This window comes from Dreissena polymorpha, chromosome 9 (genome assembly GCF_020536995.1).
Source record: "Dreissena polymorpha isolate Duluth1 chromosome 9, UMN_Dpol_1.0, whole genome shotgun sequence".
NCBI classification, from domain to species: domain Eukaryota; kingdom Metazoa; phylum Mollusca; class Bivalvia; order Myida; family Dreissenidae; genus Dreissena; species Dreissena polymorpha.
This window is the reverse complement of record NC_068363.1, coordinates 103,404,866-103,428,283: the sequence shown is the minus strand read 5'-3', so window position 1 is coordinate 103,428,283 and position 23,418 is coordinate 103,404,866. Positions and strand designations below refer to the sequence as shown.

The window sequence follows — 23,418 nt, the reverse complement described above, 5'->3', positions numbered from 1 at the left end:
TGACATCAGTCACACAATAAGAGATCAGGAGAGACCGACAATAGAAATAACAATTTACCAACTCCATACCATGCCTTTTCCTAGACCAGCATACCCCCGCTCCCTCACTTAGTCAGTTGCCCCTGTACCATACCTTGTCCCAGACCAACATTCCCCCGTCCTCTCGTTCAGCCAGTTGTCCCTGCAGGATCCTGATACTGCGAGAGAACACATTGGCACACTCCTGCACAGACCACTGGCGCTGGTCCTGTATAGTCTCTTTAGGTACCACCCCATCCACTGGAAAGGAAAGGAGTTACAGAGGTGTGGAAGTTTATTTATACAGCAAATAAGCCGTGTCAAGCTTAAAATGGTCTTTCATATTGGGCCAATGTAGTTCCAGACAAGCTATCTGCTATAGTCAGACTAGGTTTCGTGGTTGCATTATAGAGCTACGCTGGCCTCATATGGCATAAGACCCATTTTTCCTAACCAGTGTTTTAGACAAGGTAAGTTTGTAGTTGACAGCATGGCACTGTATAATGTCTGTGTGTCAGGATGATCAAGTGCAAATGATCAAAGAACATGGAAAAGGTATGAATATGGTAAAACAAAGGGAGAGACTATGTTCATGTCGTGTCATTCCTCTTTATGCATCACTCTAGGAAAACCGGGCTTAATGCATGTGCATTAAATGTTGTCCCTGATTAATAGTTAATAGATATGGTTTTGCACAGAACCATATATCCCGTATCGGGTCAGTAACTAACCCTGTAACGATTATATCACGCCAACTACTTTCCATCTAATCAAATTAAGATTATGCTTATTATTATGTTATTACATATTATCACATACTGACCCCATATATTCTATATATATTCCATTCTGCCCCATATAGTCTCCTGACACCATATAGAATATATGGGGTCAGCATTTGACGTCAAACAGCCAATTAGAGAAGATGTTTTGTAGATGGCGTTATATTAGCCCATGCAGGCCGATCTAGCACTACACTTTCCGTTTTATGAGCATGCATTAAGCCCATTTTCAGAAGCAAGACTTATCTTAATAGAAGTATGTCTGCACTAGAACACAGATGCTATACCTGTGTTAGGCAGCTTGTCCCAGTCAAGAGGGGTTGGAGGTCGTCTCTTTTTCCAGAGTGTTTCCATGGATAGCAGGTACTTGATGTCGTCTCGGAACATCTGAAATCAACCAGGTGTCACTTAACAACATATAGCTAATTGTACATAGATTGATCACAATATAAGTCTTGTTCTGGGAAAATTGGGCTTAATGCATTTGAGTTCACTGTCGTACCAGATTAGCCTGTGCAGTTTTCACAGGCTAATCTGGGACAACAGTTCCCGCCTAGACTGGATTTTGGTTAAGAAGAAATTTCCTTTTTTTTATGCCATAAAAGTGGAAAGTGTCGCCCCTGATTAGCCTGTGTAGACAGCTATCACCTTAGATTGACCAGCAAAAGTCGGATTTAATTAACTGACTGCTGTAGTACAATATACCCGAAAACTGTTAAATATGCATGCAGTGGAAAAAGGTTTGTAATTCTGTAAATTATTTTGGTGCTGACAGTTGCTGGTATATGTACCAAAGAGAAAATACACATATACATCATTATTTACCTATTAATAATGTACTTGATTTGGTGCTTACAGTTGCTGGTATGTGTACCAAAGAGAAAATAAATATAGTCATCATTAAATACCTATACTAATATTGTTTACATGGTTCTAAATTTCACAAAAAACAGTAATATCTGAAACGTAGGATCTCTGACAACTCATGAAAGGTAGTAAAAGTAACCCAGATCAGCTGCCATACTTACTTTGTTGAACAGTTTCTGGGGTTCATATTGGATGCCCTCCACCCAGGCTCGTGTAGAGACCCTCTTCAGTCCGCCATTCCCTTCCGGCGCTGATGTTGTCTCCAGGGCCTTCTGACCGGCATCAGCTACAGAATATTCACATGAGCCTTGCATAACAAAAATGTTTTCACAATTATATGTACCAAGGTTCAACTTAAAGAGCTTGATGGGAACTAAATGTTGAGATCTAAAAAAAAATGTTGGGGTCACCTTCATATGGGAATTTTTAGGTCCCATTGGGAAAAATATATACTTTTTTCCATCACGACTCTATCTATATACAGGCCTAGAAATCAAACAAAAAACCCACTGTACTATGTTTTCTAAGATACTCCAGTTGCTATGGTATAATTGTTGCTTTGGTTCTACTGTGGGTATGGCACTAAGATTTCTTTGGTACTACAGCTACTAAGGAACTAAGTTGTGGTTCTATAGCTGGTATTGTAGTATGGTTGCTATGGTTCTATAGTTTCTATGGTAGCATTGTTGCTAAGATTCTACAGTTGCTATGATAGCATAATTATTATGTTTCTACAGTTGTTATGGTTCTACAGTTTCAATTGTTCTACAGATGCTAGGGTACTATGATTTCTATGGTTCCACAGTTGCTATGGTACATAGTTGCTACACAGTTGCTATGGTGACCTGTGAGTTCAGGGTCTGCAGTGTCTGGTGATACATCCTGGTCCGGATCTTCTTCCCCAAACAGCTGACTGAAACAAAGAAGGACAATTTGCAGGGTTACAATCCAGACTTTTTTTTACTTTGAGAAGTTTGCAACTCTATTATTACCAAATTTAAGTAGTTCAAGACTCAAATTTTTTACAAGATTAAAAAGTTTGTGACTCCTTTTTTCATAGTTTTTAACAGTTAGCAACTTTTTCTTTCACAATTTTGAACAGTTTTTTCACAAAATGTGTGGGCCAAGGCCACTTCACTAAGATGAGAATAAAGCCCTGCAAACTAGGTGTGACAATGCCATGAGCTCCATTCAAATATAATGCTGCTAAACAAACATTTAACCCATGTATATCACAATGCCATCGAAGTGAAAACTGTCAGACATGCAGACAAATCTGCCAAAAAATGTCTGACAAACACTTCTGTCCTGTCTCTGATCTAATCAGATAATATGTCTGACTATAATTTACTTATATGTATCAGTAAGCTGAACTCTCCATCTACTAACTCTGAATTCCTTAAAATGCCACAAAACAAATCAAATATGAGCGCAAAATGCACAAATGGGCCTTATGCATACCTACAGCCCAGCTTCTGCATCTTTGTTGTCTGGTAAGGAGCTACCCAGTCCACTAATGAGACCATAATACCTTGCGTAACTATATAGCAGACAGCATAAATCCTGACCAGAATGCGAGATTGTGTAGACTGGGCTTAAAGAGACCTTTTCACAGATTTTGGAGAGTATTAAAGTTTGTCATTGAATGTTTTATATTGATAAATGTAGACATTGGATCTAAAAAGCTCCAGTAAAAAAAAAGAATATTATTAAAGAAAAAAAAAGTAACTCTCAACTGGACTCATACCACTAACCCCTGGAGTAAAAGTCTATCGCTTAGGCCACTCGTCCATCCGTGCTCATACAATGAATGATATATATATACTTTTTAAAAGCAATCCTCTTAGTGTAACAAAATACAACGACAACAACAGAACTCTCCAAATTAATCAATTGTTACGCATTGCAACACTTTATAATTTTCACGTTTTTAAATCGTCAAAAGATGCATATTATGGATATTTTAGAGCATGGCATTATGTTCAGTATTACATCTTTCTTACAAATATCATAACTACAACGAACATTTGCAAATCTGAAACACATTTTTAAAATTTTGTCAATTAACCCAAACGTAAAAAAGGTCCCTTTGAGCTTTGCTGGTTGCAAATAACATAAGGCCCATTTTCATATGACACGGCTCATATTCCTCCCTTACTATATCAGACATAGTAAAAAATACCTTCTACTGGAAATCATCTGCTTTATTAAAAACTTACTAAGAGTACAGACTTACTTAAAGAGGTGTTTAGCCCAAACTTCACACTGGATGGGCCTGATTTACTTGAAGAAGTGTTTAGCCCAAACAAAGCAGTAGATGGGCATGACTTACTTGAAGAGGTGTAAAGCCCCGACTAAACAGTAGATGGGCATGACTTACTTGAAGAGGTGTTTAGCCCAGACTACACAGTGGATGTCCCTGACGTATTTGAAGAGTTGTTTAGCCCAGACTACACAGTGGATGGCCCTGACGTATTTGAAGAGGTGTTTAGCCCAGACTTCACAGTGGATGGGCCTGACTTACTTGAAGAGGTGTTTAGCCCAGACTACACTTAGGATAGGCCTGACCAACTTATAGAGGTGTTTAGCCCAGAATTCATAGTGGATGGCCCTGACTTATTTGAAGAGGTGTTTAGCCCAGACTACAGTGGATGGGCCTGACTTTCTCGAAGAGGTGTTTAGCCCAGACTACACAGTGAATGTTCCTGACTTACTTGAAGAGATGTTTAGCCCAGACTAAAGTGGATGGGCCTGACTTACTTGACGAGGTGTTTAGCCCAGACTACACAGTGGATGGGCCTGACTTACCTAAAGAGCTGTTTAGCCCAGACAACAGTGGATTGGCCTTACTTAATTGAATAGATGTTTAGCCTAGACTACATAGTGGAATGGCCTGACTTACTCGAATAGGTGTTTAGCCCTGACTTCACAATGGATGAGCCTGACTTACCTGAAGAGCTGTTAAGCCCAGACTACACAGTGGATGGGCCTGACTTACTTGAAGAGCTGTTTAGCCCAGACTACACAGTAGATGGGCCTGACTTACTTGAAGAGGAGTTTAGCCCAGACTACACAGTAGATGAACCTGACTTACTTGAAGAGGTATTTAGCCAAGACTATGGTGGATGGGCCTGACTTACTTATAGAGGTGTTTTGCCCAGACTACAAAGTAGATGGTCCTGACTTACTTGAAGAGGTATTTAGCCAAGACTACGGTGGATGGGCCTGACTTACTTATAGAGGTGTTTTGCCCAGACCACACAGTAGATGGTCCTGACTTACTTGAAGAGGTGATTAGCCCAGACTACAGTGGATTGGCCTGACTTACTTGAAGAGGTGTTTAGCCCAGACTACAGTGGATTGGCCTGGCTTACTTGAAGAGTTGTTAAGCCCAGACTACACTGTGAATGGGCCTGACTTACTTGATGAGGCATTTAGCCCAGACTACACTTAGGATAGGCCTGACTAACTTCAAGAGGTGTTTTGCCCAGACTACACAGTGGATGGGCATAACTTACTTGAAGAGGTGTTTAGCCCAGACTACACAGTAGATGGGCCTGACTTACTTGAAGAGGTGTTTAGCCCAGACTACACAGTGGATGGGCTTGATTTACTTGCACAGGTGTTTAGCCCAGGCTACACAGTATATGGGTCTTACTTGAAGAGGTGTTTAGCCCAGACAACACAGTGGATGGCCCTGACTTACTTGAAGAGCTGTTTAGCCCAGACTACACAGTGGATGGGCCTGACTTACTTGAAGAGGTGTTTAGCCCAGACTACACAGTGGATGGGCCTTACTTACTTGAAGAGGTGTTTAGCCCAGACTACACAGTGGATGGGCCTGACTTACCTGAAGAGGTGTTTAGCCTAGACTACACAGTGGATGGCCCTGACTTACGTAAAGTGTAGCCCAGACTACACAGTGGATGAGCCTGACTTACTTGAAGAGGTGCTTAGCCCAGACTACACAGTGGATGAGCCTGACTTACTTGAAGAGGTGTTTAGCCCAGACTACAGTGGATGGCCCTGACTTACTTGAAGAGGTGTTTAGCCCAGACTACACAGTGGATGGTCCTGACTTACTTGAAGAGGTGTTTAGCACAGACTACACAGTGGATGGGCCTGACTTACTCGAAGAGGTGTTTAGCCCAGACTACACAGTGGATGGGCCTTACTTTCTTGAAGAGGTGTTCAGCCCAGACTACACAGTGGATGGGCCTGACTTACTTGAAGAGGTGTTTAGCCCAGACTACACAGTGGATGGGCCTGACTTACTTGAAGAGGTGTTTAGCCCAGACTACACAGTGGATGGGCCTGACTTACTTGAAGAGGTGTTTAGCCCAGACAACACAGTGGATGGGCCTGACTTACTTGAAGAGCTGTTTAGCCCAGACTACACAGTGGATGGGCCTGACTAACTTCAAGAGGTGTTTAGCCCAGACTACACAGTAGATGGGCCTTACTTACTTGGCGTGGTGTTTAGCCCAGACTACACTGTGGATGGCCCTGACTTACTTGAAGAGGTGTTTAGCCCAGACTACACAGTGGATGGGCCTGACTTACTTGAAGAGGTGTTTAGCCCAGACTACACAGTAGATGGGCCTTACTTACTTGGCGTGGTGTTTAGCCCAGACTACACAGTGGATGGCCCTGACTTATTTGAAGAGGTGTTTAGCCCAGACTACAGTGGATGGGCCCGACTTACTTAAAGAGGTGTTTAGCCCAGACTAAACTGTGGATGGGCCTGACTTACTTGAAGAGGCATTTTGACCAGACTACACAGTGGATGGGCCTGTATTACTTGAAGAGGTGTTTAGCCCAGACTACACAGTGGATGGGCCTGACTTACTTGAAGAGGTGTTTATCCCAGACTACACAGTAGATGGTCCTGACTTACTTGAAGAGGTGTTCAGCCCAGACTACACAGTGGATGGGCCTGACTTACTTGAAGAGGCGTTTAGCCCAGACTACACAGTGGATGGCCCTGACTTACTTGAAGAGGTGTTTAGCCCAGACTACACAGTGGATGGGCCTGACTTACTTGAAGAGGTGTTTAGCCCAGACTACACAGTGGATGGGCCTGACTTACTTGAAGAAGTGTTTAGCCCAGACTACACAGTGGATGGGCCTGACTTACTTGAAGAGGTGTTTAGCCCAGACTACACAGTAGATGGGCATGACTTACTTGAAGAGGAGTTGATCCCAGACTACACAGTGGATGGGCCTGACTTACTTGAAGAGGTGTTTAGCCCAGACTTCACAGTGGATGGTCCTGACTTACTTGAATAGGTGTTTAGCCCAGACTACACAGTGGATGGGCCTGACTTACTTGAATAGGTGTTTAGCCCAGACTACACAGTGGATGGGCTCAGAGGGTGTGTTCCTAATGGTGCAGCCTGGGAAAGTCTTCTGTGGAGGCTTGGGTATGCACTCATAACACTCTGTCAGACCCTGCAGGAACATAGGTCTTACTTTTTTTTATTGGAGAAGAAGCTAGTCTTGAATACATAATCTTGAATACATAATTGAGCACTTGCCTTAAATAAAATACAATCAATAGTTAACTTGGATTTCTCTCCTGATGATGTGTCTGGAACTTAAAATTTTCAATATTGAGTTTACATGTAAATGCAATAGAGTCAAATGCATTGCAAGTCAAACACATTAACCTTGATACCACTGTACATAGCCACCACAAAAAATACTGACATTTTAAAAATTATAATAAAATGTATTTAAACTGATATGATCATATGAACAACTGCCTCCTTTAGGAAATATAATTCTTGTCTCCACACAAATTATTATAGCAAACTTTAATAAATGAAAATTATTATGGCTATTCTTAATTCAATAATATTTATTTAAATCACACAATTTACAAGGAGTTAATACAGAACATAAGTACTGTTTTTTCAAGGTTTTCCATAATTTAAGAACTTTTCAAGACCCAACACATGTTAAGCACGTGTAAAGGCTTGTTCAAGCCCTGCAGCCCAATGACCAGTCCAACTTTTGATCAAACTAATGCCCTGTTAATATTTTTAGCATTGGCAAAAATCTCCAATCCCAGCCATTGTCTTAGGTGTTATAAAAATGGGACAGCATTTGTCGAACATTCAGCCCTACTCACTTTCTTGATGACTGACACCTGACCTAGATAGCCTGCAGTCCCACTCTCAATTAGGGGCCTGTCAGCTGCCAGACACATACGGTTCACATGGTTACGGGCAGCTGAAACATACATATCATTGGGATATATGGTGAAACAAGTAAGATCTTTGACAGATCATTTGAGCTAGGCATTTGCCAACATAGCCTGTGCAGACTTAAAATCAGGGGCAAAACATATCCAAACAAATAATCCCAGTTTTCTTAGATATAGGCTGAAATATTTTGTACTGTTTATATCAAAAATTAAGTGCACACCAGACTTGCTGTTAGACAAAACGAGGAGTCGGAACGGTTACATAAAAGAGCATCGTTTGATACAGAAGGAACTAGGTTAGAATTTAATAATGCTAAGTTTATGCTGTGTGGCTTAGAAAATTTAAACCACTTGCCCTGGCAACTGGTTTAATTTTTGTGCCAAGGAAATAAACTTTAGTTTTCAACACTTATCTGGTAATTTATTTATTATATCACATATACTGTCTTCGTTGTGTACGCAAACGAAAGAAAATGGCTGAAATCAAAACTTAAACATAAAATAACATCATAAAAATTAGCAAAATGCCATCACTATATTGCATGCTTCTGCTCTATCAAGATTGCTGAATACACCAACATTTATCACATCGGGTGTTAACTAGTAAATGCTGGAATGAGGATGGGAAAAACTCAAGTGCCATTATGCTGCACTTTATAAAGTCACTTTAGACAATCATCACACAGAAAGAATCAAGATTACTACATGGTCAATCTCCTACAAAAACCAAAGCATTAAGAATTTATGAACACACATTAAAAAAAACAAGCATCCTTTATGTCAATTATATCACAACACATATTGCAGTGGCACATGGCAAATTTACTTCAGCTGTGCTATATCAATGATGAACAAGACATACCTCTGTTATCCAGTGCATTCATAACAATGTCAAATTTCCTGAAGAACTCCAGATCATAGTCGGGACTGGTGATGCTGTCATGGTAAGCCCTAATACTGGCATCTGGATTGAACTGGAGAGCACTGTCCTTAGCAACCTAGGAATTCAAACGAAAATGTAACAATGGTCCATATTCAGCGACTAATTCATAGACTCAAGAATAAAGAAAATACTTTGAACCAAGAATATACCTTCAGTGCTTGTGAATATACAAGCAGTGATTTTTTTCCTTCTTTGGACGGGTCCAGTGAACGGACCCATTCCCAATGACCTACGGACCCGTTCCCAAAATGAACCGGACCCGTCTAAATTTCCGAAAAAAATACAAAAAATCCTGATCAAAAACGAGTAAACACTCCCCCAAAACGCCAGCTTGACGTATTTGGAGACCGTTTTAACTTGCGGCCGATTTGACTTCTCAATCATTGACTGGTTTAAACATTTAAATTGATATTATGGGCATTTTTCACTGTTGAATTGAGCTCAAAAGAATTAACAGGTCAAAATAGTTAGTTAAAATCCGGTTACTGACCAACTGCAACTCATCTTGCTACCAGTTGTTTATAACAAGAGCACCGCCTTGCGGGTGCAGACCGCTCATCTATCTTCTTTTTAAAGGTGAAGGGACTCTCAATTTCAATCACAAAGGAGGGAGGGGTGCAGTGAAGAGGGGTGTATAGTGTGGGTGTGTGGACATTTATTACATTATCTTCCAAAAATGCGAAAAAAATGCAAAATTAAAATAAAAAATCGGGGGGGGGGGGGGGGTGGGGGGGGGGTGGGGGGGGATTCTTGGGTGCGATGGTTGGACGGTATTTCAAACATAAAATAATAAAAATAAATATTTGTGTTTTTTAACCGTTTCAAAAAAAAATTGGGGGGGGGTGAGGTGGGTGGGGTATAGTGTGAGGGTGTGGTGGTAATTTGTGAGATGATCTTTAAAAAAAAAAAATTTAGGGGGGAGGGGGGGTGGGGGGGGATTCTTGGGTGCGATGGTTGGACGGTATTTCAAACATAAAATAATAAAAATAAAAAGTTGTGTTTTTTAACCGTTTAAAAAAAAAATTGGGGGGTGGGGGGGTATAGTGTGAGGGTGTGGTGGTCATTTGTGAGATGATCTTAAAAAAAAAAATAGGGGGGGGGATGCGGGGGGGGGGACGGGGGATGGTTTGGGTGGAGTCTATTGTGGTATGTCAGGTAACAGTAGTTTTGTCAAAATATCAATCAAATCTAATCATAAATAAAGAAGTTATCGCAATTTTTGCAAAATTTAATAATTTGACCTTGAGAGTCAAGGTCATTCAAAGGTCAAGGTAAAATTCAACTTGCCAGGTACAGTAACCTCATGATAGCATGGAAGTATTTGAAGTTTGAAAGCAATAGCCTTGATACTTAAGTAGTAAAGTGGATCGAAACACAAAATTTAACCATATATTCAAAGTTACTAAGTCAAAAAAGGGCCATAATTCCGTAAAAATGACATCCAGAGTTATGCAACTTGTCTTTTTCTGTACCCTTATGATAGTTTGCGAGTGTTCCAAGTATGAAAGCAATATCTATGATACTTTAGGGGTGAAGTGGACCAAAACACAAAACTTAACCAAATTTTCAATTTTCTAAGTATAAAAGGCCCATAATTCCGTCCAAATGCCAGTCAGAGTTACATAACTTTGCCTGCACAGTCCCCTTATGATAGTTAGTAAGTGTTGCAAGTATGAAAGCAATAGCTTTGATACTGTAGGAATAAAGTGGACCTAAACACAAAACTTAACCAAATTTTCAATTTTCTAAGTATAAAAAGGGCACATAATTCTGTCAAAATGCCAGTCAGAGTTACATAACCTTGCCTGCACAGTCCCCTTATGATAGTTAGTAGGTGTTGCAAGTATGAAAGCAATAGCTTTGATACTTAAGGAATAAAATGGACCTAAACACAAAACTTAACCAAAATTTTCAATTTTCTAAGTATAAAAAGGGCACATAATTCTGTCAAAATGCACGCCAGAGTTATCTAAATTTGCCTGCCCAGTCCCCTCATGATAGTAAGTAAGTGTACCAAGTTTGAATGCAATAGCATTGATACTTTCTGAAAAAAGTGGACCTAAACGCAAAACTTAACCAAAATTTTCAATTTTCTAAGTATAAAAAGGGCACATAATTCAACCAAAATGCACGCCAGAGTTATCTAACTTTGCCTGCCCAGTCCCCTCATGATAGTAAGTAAGTGTACCAAGTTTGAATGCAATAGCATTGATACTTTCTGAGAAAAGTGGACCTAAACGCAAAACTTAACCGGACCCCGACGCCAACGCCGACGCCAAGGTGATGACAATAGCTCTTTTTTTTTTTTTTAAAGATGAGCTAAAAAGTTTATTTTCTATTAGAGATCTTACATGACTCACCCAGTCCGCTCAGCCAAAATGACCCGTAAAACAAAACAGTATCTTTGTGTTGTATGAACAAATCTGCACTAAAACTGAATTTAGATTCACACCATAAATGGAATCATTTCTGTCGTCAGTTGTCAAAACAAAAGTACGGTTGATATTCAAATGCATTATTTTTCTCTTTCCGGGATATTGTTTTAGTATGTTGATGCTGCATTAACAAATATAAGTGTATATGAATTAAAAACACCAAAAATAAACAATGGTTGCGATAGACACCTATGAACTGTTAGATGCCCATAATGTCACTTTAACGTTTTATTCGTACATCAAATACATGTATATTATTGCGAAATATAAACCAGTCTGAATTTTCTTATGCAATATTCGCCATGAGTCACAATAGGAAGTATTACAGAAAGAAATTAAAGTCAAAAGCAAATTGTTATGCGATTTTGGCTTCGTTAAAAGTTTGGGGTCTGTTTCGTCCAACCGGCCATTCCTTCCCCTCAGTACACTGCAACAAAAACTGTTGACACACTTAGTTCTCTGATAAGGCTATGCAGCCTGAGGGTGTCTGGTCTCTCATCAGCCCAGAAAGGAGCCATTCTTGATATATATTTAAAGCAGATAAAAACAGAACTCTGTCTGTAATAATCTGTGTTCTGATAGCATGTTGTTGTTTGTGCAAGACTGTGAATAAAAGTTTATGTTGCTTTCCTGTGTCATTTAAAGCTGACAAAAGTTAAACAAAGTCATTAAAATACCATTCTTCAATTGGTACAATTCACAACTTGATTTTTCCCAATTGGAAGATTTCTCAACTTGTTTTTTTCCCAATTTGGTGGTTTTACGACACAAAAAATTCCCAATGGCATGGGTACCGGACCCGTTCAAAATTAGTAGAAAAAAATCACTGATACAAGCTACATTTGTTGCATATATCTTTCAATAAATTGTTATAAGTAAAGAATATTGTATTTCGGGGAGTACAATTTTATGTCATTGAATGGTTTTATACATGTACTATAAGACCAATACATTTTCACAAATATTGTTTGTTTTTAGTCTAAGAATTGGTTGACGATTACAGACCCAGGAGTATTTTATTGTCATGAAAGGCCTTAGCCTGTTCATATAAAGGAAAAAACTAAGAGATTGCTGGAAATTATTCATAAAACTTGATATCAAATAGGAAAATTACTTGAGTGTCCATGTAAACTGAGCCTCACTCTAAGAAAATGGGACTTAATGCATTTGTGGAAAGTGTCACCCTCCATTTTAGCCTATGCAGTCTTGGCTTAGTAAATTTCGAGTTATGGCAGAAAATGTTTTCTCTGATTAGCCTGTGCTTACTGAACAGGCTAATCTAGACAACATTTAACATACATGCACTCATTGAACTTAGTCCAGTTTTTCCAAAAGGAGGCTTAAATTTATAGTACCTGTGCTTTTGATTTTCCAACATGCTCTTTTCGGAATAAGAACTGTCTGTTCAAGTTGCTGACATCTATGGTATCCAAATCAATCTGAAATACAAAATCTCAGTCATGAAGCTGCAGTATTGACTGCATGTGCATTCAGATAACATAGAGAGCTGTTTCAAAATTATGTAATCATAATTTTAAAAGTTACATTTATTGAAATGATATGCTACAATTAAATTCTTTGGGCCTATATGGGGATATTCAAAGAAGATATGAAAAATGGTCTTTTTATTTATGCAGCAACCACATTAGACAAGACACATTAAACAACAAATGGTAGGCTCTAAATGTATGGCAATATATCCATGATTGACAACTATGACTGTGGTGCAACTAAAAAAGTTAAATGCTTTTGTTATCATCCCAAATAAACTTCATTCTGATATTGTCTTAAGCCAGTTGCTATTATAGTGAGCATCATCGGGCATGCATTTAGTGTTGAAAACTAAAAGACTGAATTTCCTTGCCTTAATTTTGGGAAGTTGTTCTCATATTGTTTGGAAGTTTTGAAAGTAACACATTACACTCTGCATTTAGATTCCAAAAGAAACAAATATCATGTCAACTTTTTTTTCCATGTAATTCCTTCATTGTTTAAAGATTATATTCAATATTATGAATAATACATATATCTAGATACTTATTCTACGTTGGCAACGAGTAATTTACTTCAAAACTTTTTTAAGTCAAGCCAATTTTTATTTGAGGATGCAAGTACCCAATGATTGCAGATTAATATACAGCATAATGTAAGTGTTCAATAAAAAGGGATTATATCTTAATTGCACTGCTAACATTGATCACTTGTAATAGAAATGTCTTTAAATAAGATTGATCACTTGTAATAGAAATGTCTTTAAATAAGATTGATCACTTGTAACAGAAATGTCTTTAAATAAGACTGATCACTTGTAACAGAAATGTCTTTAAATAAGACTGATCACTTGTAATAGAAATGTCTTTAAATAAGACTGATCACTTGTAATAGAAATGTCTTTAAATAAGACTGATCACTTGTAATAGAAATGTCTTTAAATAAGATTGATCACTTGTAATATAAATGTCTTTTTAAGTATTGTTCCAAATGGTAGCAGTAAGTTTGTATAACAAGATTCATGGCTCAAATCTAGTAAAGTATTGTATTAAAGGCACATACTATCCGTTCAATGTTTCGAAGCATTAATTAAAAATTGTACATGTTGTATGCATTACTCAGGGCCTATTTTTGCCCGATTTTATAGCCGAAATTCGGCTATATTCCCAATCGCAAAAAGTATACTTTTTCCCAAAATTTACTAAAAAATTCACAATTGGGAAAAAAAATGCTGACATCGACTGTTTCGCTATTTAACAAAGCATAGTCGGACCCGGTCAAGTACGGGTTTTAGACTATACCTTGATTTGAATAACGTCTGCATTATTCGTGTGCACGATATTCTCCGTGTTGTTCAGGCGCTTATTATATTTGCGATGAAATTCAAGCGTTTTGTGATTCGGCTGAATAGAAAACAAAGATGTCGGGCAATTCGAAAAATTACTTGAAAAAGATTCCTAAGCAAAAACCTCATGGCAAAACGAAAACTGTTGATTGTTTTAAGCATGCGTCATTAAATAAACAAACATTGTCACGAAGTACAAGTCTTGCCATTGAAACTCCTTCCATGTTAATGATAGTAATGATTAAAAATGACTCTTTTGCATCGTCATCGTTGATTTCCGAAAGCAGAGTGCTGACTGATATTCAACATGTTGAAAGCAATAGTTCTCCAGAAGAAGATGAAGTGCCTCCTAATAAAATGGTGCCTGATGTGACTGAAGACTTTGTGTGAGCTTATTATGTGGAAAACTGTTGATCATCTACCTACCTTGTGTCTACCTTGTGTCTTCTAGGGACTTTCATAGCTCTTAAAGCTAGTTGATCCCTTTAGACTTCTTTAATTTTAATGTCTCCACTCCAGTCTGAATTACGTTTGTTATAATTGTCCCAAGATATTAATAAACTTTCTTTAATTAATACACTTCTGATACGTCAAAACGCTTATCCCTCCAAAATTTGTCTAGTCAAGACTTGAACGAATTTACCATATCACATGTCACAATGTCTTGTGGTTAGTTGTTCCAAACTGAGACTGTGCGGTGTCCAAAAGAATGGAGGCGAACTGACTTATGTGCTTTCGGTTTTGCAAGTTTTAAACAATGGCCTCTTGTACGACTATTTTCAGCATAATCAAAAAATTTCCAGCATCAATATCATCAATTTTATGGATTATCTTAAATACTTGAATCATGTCGAATCTTTTACGATGATAGTCCATTGAAGGAAGATTTAATTAGCCAAACAATCTTGATATGATAGTTCACGTATTTCAGGTACTAATCTGGTGGCCCTACGCTGTGCATTTTCAATTATTTGTTTACATTTCTTAGTGTGAGGATAGTAAACCAAGTCCCCATAGTCCATATGAGATCTAATGAGCGACTTGTATAGTGTCAAAAACAAGGATTTGTCTTTGTGGGTGAATTTTCTCCTGATTAGTCCAATTATTCTGTTGACTTTATTAACTGTGCTACTAATGTGACTCTCAAAATTCAAATTGTTAGTGAAGAGTATACCAAGGTCCTTCTTAGAATCATCTCTGGTTAGATTTTGAGCATTTCCATCACCATCCAATATTGTATAGTTGAAATTAAGTTTCTCATTTCCATATGACACAATTTTACATTTGCTAATGTTGTAATTTAACAACCAGTCCTTTCTCCATTTACAAAGTTGATCAATATCCGCCTGAAGTTGTTGTTGTTCATTAATCAATTCAATACCCTTATAAATTTTTCAATCATCTGCAAACATCTTACATAAACAGCCAACCACATCCGGCAAATCATTAATAAAGATGATGAAAAGTGCTGGCCCAAGAATAGAACCCTGAGGAATCCCAGACAAAACGTACATATGTTGAAAGTTCTAGTTTCGATGTTTTAACTGTTCCAGATGATCTTCCGTTTATCGGGGTTTCTGATAGTAAATCAGATAGTTTAAATAATACATGTATTTCAAACTGTTCATTGAATGTTTATTCTGAAAATTCAACTTTCAACATATGTGCATGTTGAAAAATTAGAGTCAATTTCCTAGAAAAGGACGCCAGTTGGGGACATATTTATGGTCGCCACACCGTTTCATATAACAGATAGTTTGACAATTCTGCCCTTTCTAATGCAGGGCTCGACATTAACTTTTGAAGCCACTTGTCCGATCGGACAAGTAAGACCAAAATTCCACTTGTCCTGACCAAAAAGCAACTTGTCCTGATCATTATATCTTATTCTGCTCAGTACTTTGCAAAATAATGAAATAATGCAAAATGCTCAAATCATTAAGACTTTAATCGTTCAAAATACATGTTAACATAATTGTAGGCCATTTCAATACCTTAAGGTCCTGTGATTTTGAAGACGAAAAACCAAAGGAAAGCAGATTAGACATTTTTAAGCAGACAACATTGTACTAACGAAAACAAACCACAAATGGGAATGATGACGTAAAATCATTCTATACATAGAGATGACGTTGATTGTCTGTAAGATCAGTGTGTACCGGTGTCGTAAAATGCATATTCTTTACAAGGAAGAATATTTTTGTTATCTTGACAAAGAAAAATGTTAAGGGTTGCTTCCCTTGTGAATAGTGCGGTGTAGCATTACATGGAACTATCGGAATATCTCGCGCTTTGTCGTTTAAACGTAAACAAAATATACTTGAAAAAGTTGTGTGGTATCTCCACAGAAATAACGGATTTAAAGGCATTTTTTTCTAAGTAATTAAATTATAACGACCACTTGTCCCGTCGGACTAGCAAATTCTTTATTTACTTGTCCGGACCAACAATTTGGTTGTCCCGGACAGTCAGACTACCGTTAATGTCGAGCCCTTTAATGGCTAGGTCAAAAGAAATTTTTCTTTGGGCTGGTGTCAGGTCGGTGTCAGATATATACCTGAATATTTTTCATGATTTTTTAGTTTTAATACTTGCTGCTCTCAGGATTGAACGTTTATCCTCAAAATTGCTTACTGTGAAACGAAGGGGCCTCGGTCGCTGATGAGTTGTTGGGGAAAATTTACCCAATCTGATAATCTTATCTACTTTTACTTTCAAATTCAAAGTATCATTAAAAATAATGTTTACTTCCCTTGTGTCCCGCTCTTTGAAGGTGTTTGTGATTAAAGATGCTGAACTCATTCATGTAGTTTTCAGGGTTTTTTTTGGCCCGATTTTATAGCCGAAATTGGGCTATGTTCCCAATCCCAAAAAGTATACTTTTTTCCCAAAATGTGGCTTCTTTTTTTTTTTAAAGAAGTGTCTAATGCGTATTTTATCTCAATTTTATTTCAATTACATCTAACAAAGTATAACATGATTTTGTTCTTTTAATTTGAATGATTATACGGGCAAAAGCCCGCGAAGCGGGCGTTGACCGTTGATACATATGGAAATTTAGACATAAAATTACATAAGAATACCACATATGGATACGTCTCAAAAAAATTTGCCACGCGACATATATTTTCGCGATGCTATTTATGAACTTGAACAAATCAAAAACACTTTGACATATGCTAAATCACATGTAAATACATACCTTAGAAAAAGTTATATCAATGACATCATAATTGTTTAGCGAATCGCACTAAATATTCTCGCATTATTTGTTTTTCTTCGCAACCGTTCCAGAATTAGGTCATTACTCAATTATCTCCCCTGAATGCTCTTCTTTAGTGGGTATAAGCCGAAGACTGGTTCACTACATATAGTAACAGTCTTCACCGAACACAATTTAGGGGAACATAACCCGTCTTTAATATATTGCCGAATCTCCGATTTCTGTCGAATTTATTTGCTTTGATCTTTTCGATATCTTATTGTTATTATTATCCTGACAAATCACAAACGCTTGTTAAAATGTTATTTGCTTTAAACACTATAGTTGGCATCTCTATTCTTCAAGTATTCTCGCGGTATTTCAATAACGACACCCTACTGTTTATGTATCAGAATTTGTGACGCATTTTCCATTCGCTCTCAGAAAGAAGTTTTACGTTTGATCATGAGGAATATTCTGGTAAGTTGTCGTTGTTACCCAACAGAAACACATTTATTCATAAATTTTTAAGATATTCAGATCTAACTTTTTAGTCTTTTAGCTTTAATTTTTAAAGTATTTTCACCTCGTCTGCTCGCTCTTTACCGATATCCCAAAAGGTTACATATCACTATAAATAGTTTAGGCCTAGAACCACGAAATCCGATACCGTTGGAATTTTCGTACCACAATCTAACGTAAAAAATCTTCCAGATTCGAAATCAACAAAAAACAAGACATTAATAAATTGTCTGCATTATTGATCAAATTTTAAGATATTTGTTGGTTTTCCGTTTTTAGAAGCTGTTCTGCCAAGGCAAGAGCTGGGCATTATACAAGCCATTATATCCAGCAAAACTGACAGTTTTGGTTTACAGAAATCAACAGAGGAGGGATTCCCGAACTATCAAAATTTCCAAGCTATACACACAGTTATTATCTGTGGTGATCTTTATTGGTTCTGATTGATTACTTGGATGGAACATGTGTGAACTTTTATAGAACTTTGAAAAGTCTATATATGTCTATCTATAAACAAAAATCAGCTATGGTATAATAAAATCAGATGTGCAAACAATGTCAAAGGGTTGTTAAATTAACAATTTGAAGGCAATTATGCTGAAAAAATATGAAAAGTTTCCATGCAAATTTTGTCTGTATATCGACAAGTGTCTGCCGATTATTGTCAAACTAGTAATACAAAACTTACCACAAGTATGTAAAAGCACTAAGTACCAGTGATCATTTTTAGTAAGATAGTGTAATTCTAAACAGTAGCAAATAGCTTGTTTAGTAAATGCATAATGCAATTAATATGATTTCCGTTCTATTGTGTAATTAATAAATTGGTTGTTACTTGCTAATCCATGATAAATGTTTTATGGCTAGTGCAAAACCAGCAATGTTAATTTTGTAAAAGGTAATACAATAACACCACTTTGTAATTTCATATACGTAAATATTCTTGAAATGTAGGTTGATGAGTTTTACTTATTTTGTAACTATTATTTTATGTGCAAATAAATGATGTGAAGTGTTTTGTATATCCACTCAATACCACATATCTTTTTATATATGTACTGTATTATGTGTTATTTGAATGTTTAAATAAAAAAATATGGATGATATAACATGATGCATTCTAATATTTGCATTCAAATTGTAACTGTAAAGCTAAGTGAATGCAGTTTAGACTGTGATTTTAGAATTGCTACAAAATGGCTAGTTTTTTAGTGGCGACACAATTTAAACTATTCAACAATAGTTTGCGAAAGAAAATTAGAAACCTGCAAGATACCTGTATTTATTAAATATTTTAATTGCGAAACAAGTATGTTGTTATGCTGTTACACATAATTATACATTGATAATAAATAAGAAGACAATTAGTGGTGTTAACGTTTCCCAACAGTAGAAATCATTCTTCTGATGAAGTCAGTGGTATACAGACGAAAGCTCCAGGTATGGCTTTCAATACGTAGTGTGTGTTATTTGGCAGTCTAAAACTTATTGGATTAAAAAAAATCCTGTCAAATTTGTCAATCAAAATTGATTTGACACATCACATGTACTGTATGCTTAATGCAACTGCTTTAGCAAGCTGTCAAGTTGAATTGAGACATTTGATGAAACAAACTGGTTCCTGGGTAGGACCAGTACTTAGTGTCTATACGACGTACCATGACGTCGAAAGTCTACAAGACCTACTAGGTAGAACGAGAAATGTACTTCGACGTACAGTTTTCACCGACCCTTGAGTGTTAGCCAATCAGAAGACACCTTACATCTGTTGCTTTTAGAGATATCTGACATTGAAGTATTATTATTATTTATACCAAATTATGCGACTATCGACCGCTTACTCAAAGATATTGTGCGTATTTATTAAACATTATTATTATTATAATTTATACCATATTATGCGACTATCGACCGCTAACTCATAGATATTGTGCGTATTTATTGACCTGGCGTGGCGGAATTAACCTCTGACTTATGCAAGTTATGGTTATCACAAAATACGACCCACGGAGAGGTCATAATACATTATTTATCCTGTTAATGCTTGGTAACTGTTTGGTTACCGTTGGGAATTTCCTACACAGTAATGCACTGGACGGTCTTGATACTCCGCCCCGCATGATCAATAAATACTCACAATATGCTGAATAATTTTAATTTTAAAAAGGTAACAATTGAATCTTCTTCAAATTTGTATATAATCTATTTCAATGCATTAAATACTTGAAACTTCTATGCGTTGTTTTTTTGCCATTCTGATATTTTTATTCATTTTGTCCTCAATTAAAAAAGAGATTTTAAACATTTATTATGAATAAATCTGAAGGAAAAGCGGCTCAAGAGACTAGTGTTTTGATTGGCTGTTCAAAAAATGTGTACGTCGAAGTACAAACATGTATGTCGAAGTACAAAGTGTACTTTGACGTACAAATATATACTTCGAAGTGTATTTTATATTTATGTCGACGTACAATTATTGTACTTTGACGTACATTTCTCTTTTTAACTTGTAGGTCTTCTTGACTTTCAACGCAAAAGGTACGCCATAGTATGTCTTTAGGGTTATCTAAAGAATGCTCCCACTTAAGAGATTAATACAGAGACCTCCCAGTGACTAAGCCAGTTAGCAGACACCCCATCCACTATACTACAGACACCTAACCAGCTATAAATTCCTGTGGCTAGAAAACAAAAAATATATGAGATGCTAGATCTTTAAGCTTGGAACATGTAACTTGTTTTAAGATTGATTTTTTTTTTGGATGCATTACTTAATTATTGCAACAATTATAATATTTTGAACACAATCATGTCAATATATTTATTAAAAATACATAGTTATCAAAAAAACTTAAAAAGCTTTTGCCCGTAAATTAGGTAGCACCTATAATCATATTAAAGAGTTATGTCAAATTAAGTATTTCCCTAATCAGTGGACTTTTCGTGTGGAAAAAAAAGGCTAATGAATTTATTTTCCCAATTTCATGAAAATGCCAATAAAATTCCCAATTCTAAAGCCATGGGCTATCTTCCCAAAAAGTTGAAAAAAAACTGGTTTTAATCCCAATTTATTTTCCCAATTTCTTGAAAATGCCCATAAAATTCCCAATTTCAAAGCAATGGGCTATCTTCCCAAAAAGCTGAAAAAAGGCCCTGTTAGTGTTACTATTACAAACATTTACGCATGAATGGGGAATAGTCCCAATACTGAAATTCTTGAAAACCTGTCCAAAAAAAAACACTGTGCATAACAACAACAAAACTAGTTTGCTGAAACAGTACATGTATTTAAAACACATGTTGAACAGGGTGTCACTTTCAGTTTCATTATTTGTTTGACACAAGAAAAGAAACAAATAGCAACATTCATATTTTGTGCGAATGACCCAAACTTACCGTTTCAATATTCACAAACCCTGTGAGGACAAGGTTTTTGAGGAGTTCACAACCGATTCCACCAGCTCCTACAACAAGAATTTTGCTGTTTATCACTTTTTCTCTCAGATTTTCATCCAAAACACCGGCCATGGACGCCGCCATTTTTTAAGTGTACAAGCCCACACCCCACTATACCAATATAACTATTGGCACGTAACCTACAGTAGAGGCGGTCAAGTATCATCCTTTGCTTGATGCGAGTATAATTCTATCATTTCCTTACCGCTAATTGACATGACGCCTTATCAGTGATCGCTCCGCCCACTTAATCACGTGGCTCAGCGGGAAGAAAACCTAGACAAGAAGCTAACACCAAAATGGCTTCTTTGCCTATAGACTGCATATAGATTTACGCGATATTCCGGATGATTTTATGGATTTGTTTAACACCATATTTCACTTGTAAAGGGGTTGATGCCATTTAGTTATTCTGCAAATGCAAAAAATATACGATTAAAGAGAACATCAGCTATTATAACGGTTAAATCGGTACATTAAACACACTCTCAAACGCTTGCGCGCTTACCGAAATCGAACCCGTTATTACGTGTAATTGTGGTATTTGCAATAAATTAACACTTCACCGGTATTTACCCGTGTTATTAACAAAATTATTACCGAAACATTCCCCCGTACCCGTGTATTTGACACGAAATAGCGTTTTATAACTGGGAATTCGGTGAAGTTTTACGCGCTTTCTGACGCCGGGTGGTAACCTCAATCCCACATGTTATTGCGTATAAAAGTGATATTAATAATATTAAACATTGCTTATGGGACATTTATCAATCACTATAATTGAAAGTGCAAGACAGCACAATAAGTTTGGTCATTGCCATATATAAAGTAGCGCTGTATGAAGGGGAATTCAGTAAAGCTACTTGTATCAGACGATGGCGCAGGTACCGACTTCTCCAAAGTTCGGCATTTATTGGTTATATCAGTAATAATAAATCTTATTATGTGGCATTTATCGATTCGATTCTAGTAAAATAGAAACATATTATCGTTTTCACTTGTTTCTGACACACACAAAACTCGATTTATAACGGGGATTTCGTTAAGTTACGCAAAGTTGGTACCAATTTTCTCTATTATTCTACAAGCACACGTGATATAATTCATACTTAATAATGCGTAGTTATTTCTAACATAAAATTTCCAGTTTTTTAAATAAATAAATGCTCCATAAGGGTGATCTCGGTAATTCTACACATTGAAGCTTCAACTTGCTCTTGTCAAGACCGCATTTCCGCGTTTGAAATGGTATATATTTAATCAATCTAACTTATGGATACCGAATGTCAGAGTTACATAAAACTTATTCACACCGTTTTTGCCTTATTTCATTTCCGCTTTTTTTCGAACAAATCAAACAAAACTCGTTGAAAAAAAAAGAGAACTAGGCATTTGATCTCAAAGGTGGATTAAAAGCGTTCATTGGTGACATCACATGTGTGCACATGTGTAGATACCGTTTTTAATATAATATATCACGTGTCACCTTCTAATAACATGTATAATGGCAATAAAGTGCATTACTATCAGAGTTATAAAACACAGCACAAATTAGGCTTCATGCTGGGTTTTATTTCTCTTTAAGTAACGCAGATGAACCTCGCTTCTGTATATTAATGACCTAGTAACTGATAAAACTATTTTTTAAAAACGTGAAATATTATGTGATAATCAGATCGATAACATAAACTATTAAAATCTGCTAGTATATCCGATAAAAATATATTATAATTGTCTTTGACAGTGTTGACATTAAGTCGTTCGTGGTGACGACCGCATGCATTTACACATCTCTTACACTTCTCAAGATCTCTTTTCGGCTTTGGAAACGATATAAATTAGATGTCACCAACTAATCTTTCGGGATATCTATTGTCCGAGTTACATAGTCCCCATCGACACCGTTTAACCATTTTTAATCGGTTTTTTTAAAGAGGAAAACAAAAAAAACTTGTTGGAATAAAAGTGAACCTAAACATGTAGCTTGTCTAGAAAATGGCGGACAGGTCGTTGCTAACGAGTGCGCCCGATTAATCGATCGCTGATTGGTGGATCAATTCTAGTGGGGGGAGCGATCATAGATAAGGCGTCATGTCAATACGCAGCATCAGCAAAGTCTTTAATTAAGCTACCATTAGAATTTTGATGT

General features: G+C 36.8%; 1 protein-coding gene and 1 long non-coding RNA gene across 2 annotated transcripts in view; one reads left to right on the top strand and one right to left on the bottom strand.

Moving 5' to 3' along the window:
* LOC127844579 (SUMO-activating enzyme subunit 2-like) overlaps positions 1–21,360 on the bottom strand; it is a 43,182-nt gene extending 21,822 nt beyond the window's left edge. The window contains exons 1-9 of the mRNA XM_052374944.1: positions 21,210–21,360; positions 12,609–12,692; positions 8,738–8,873; positions 7,801–7,901; positions 6,997–7,118; positions 2,513–2,580; positions 1,829–1,953; positions 1,088–1,187; positions 134–279 (exon numbers count right to left, since the gene is read on the bottom strand). Of these exons, the coding sequence (XP_052230904.1) occupies positions 134–279; positions 1,088–1,187; positions 1,829–1,953; positions 2,513–2,580; positions 6,997–7,118; positions 7,801–7,901; positions 8,738–8,873; positions 12,609–12,692; positions 21,210–21,353 (1,026 nt within the window). The 5' untranslated portion in view covers positions 21,354–21,360. The remainder of the gene's footprint in view (positions 1–133; positions 280–1,087; positions 1,188–1,828; positions 1,954–2,512; positions 2,581–6,996; positions 7,119–7,800; positions 7,902–8,737; positions 8,874–12,608; positions 12,693–21,209) is intronic.
* On the top strand, positions 17,335–18,846 carry LOC127844591 (uncharacterized). The gene is made up of 2 exons (XR_008032826.1): positions 17,335–17,771; positions 18,093–18,846. It is a non-coding gene; the product is annotated as an uncharacterized LOC127844591 (long non-coding RNA).
* Positions 21,361–23,418: the final 2,058 nt, after the last annotated feature.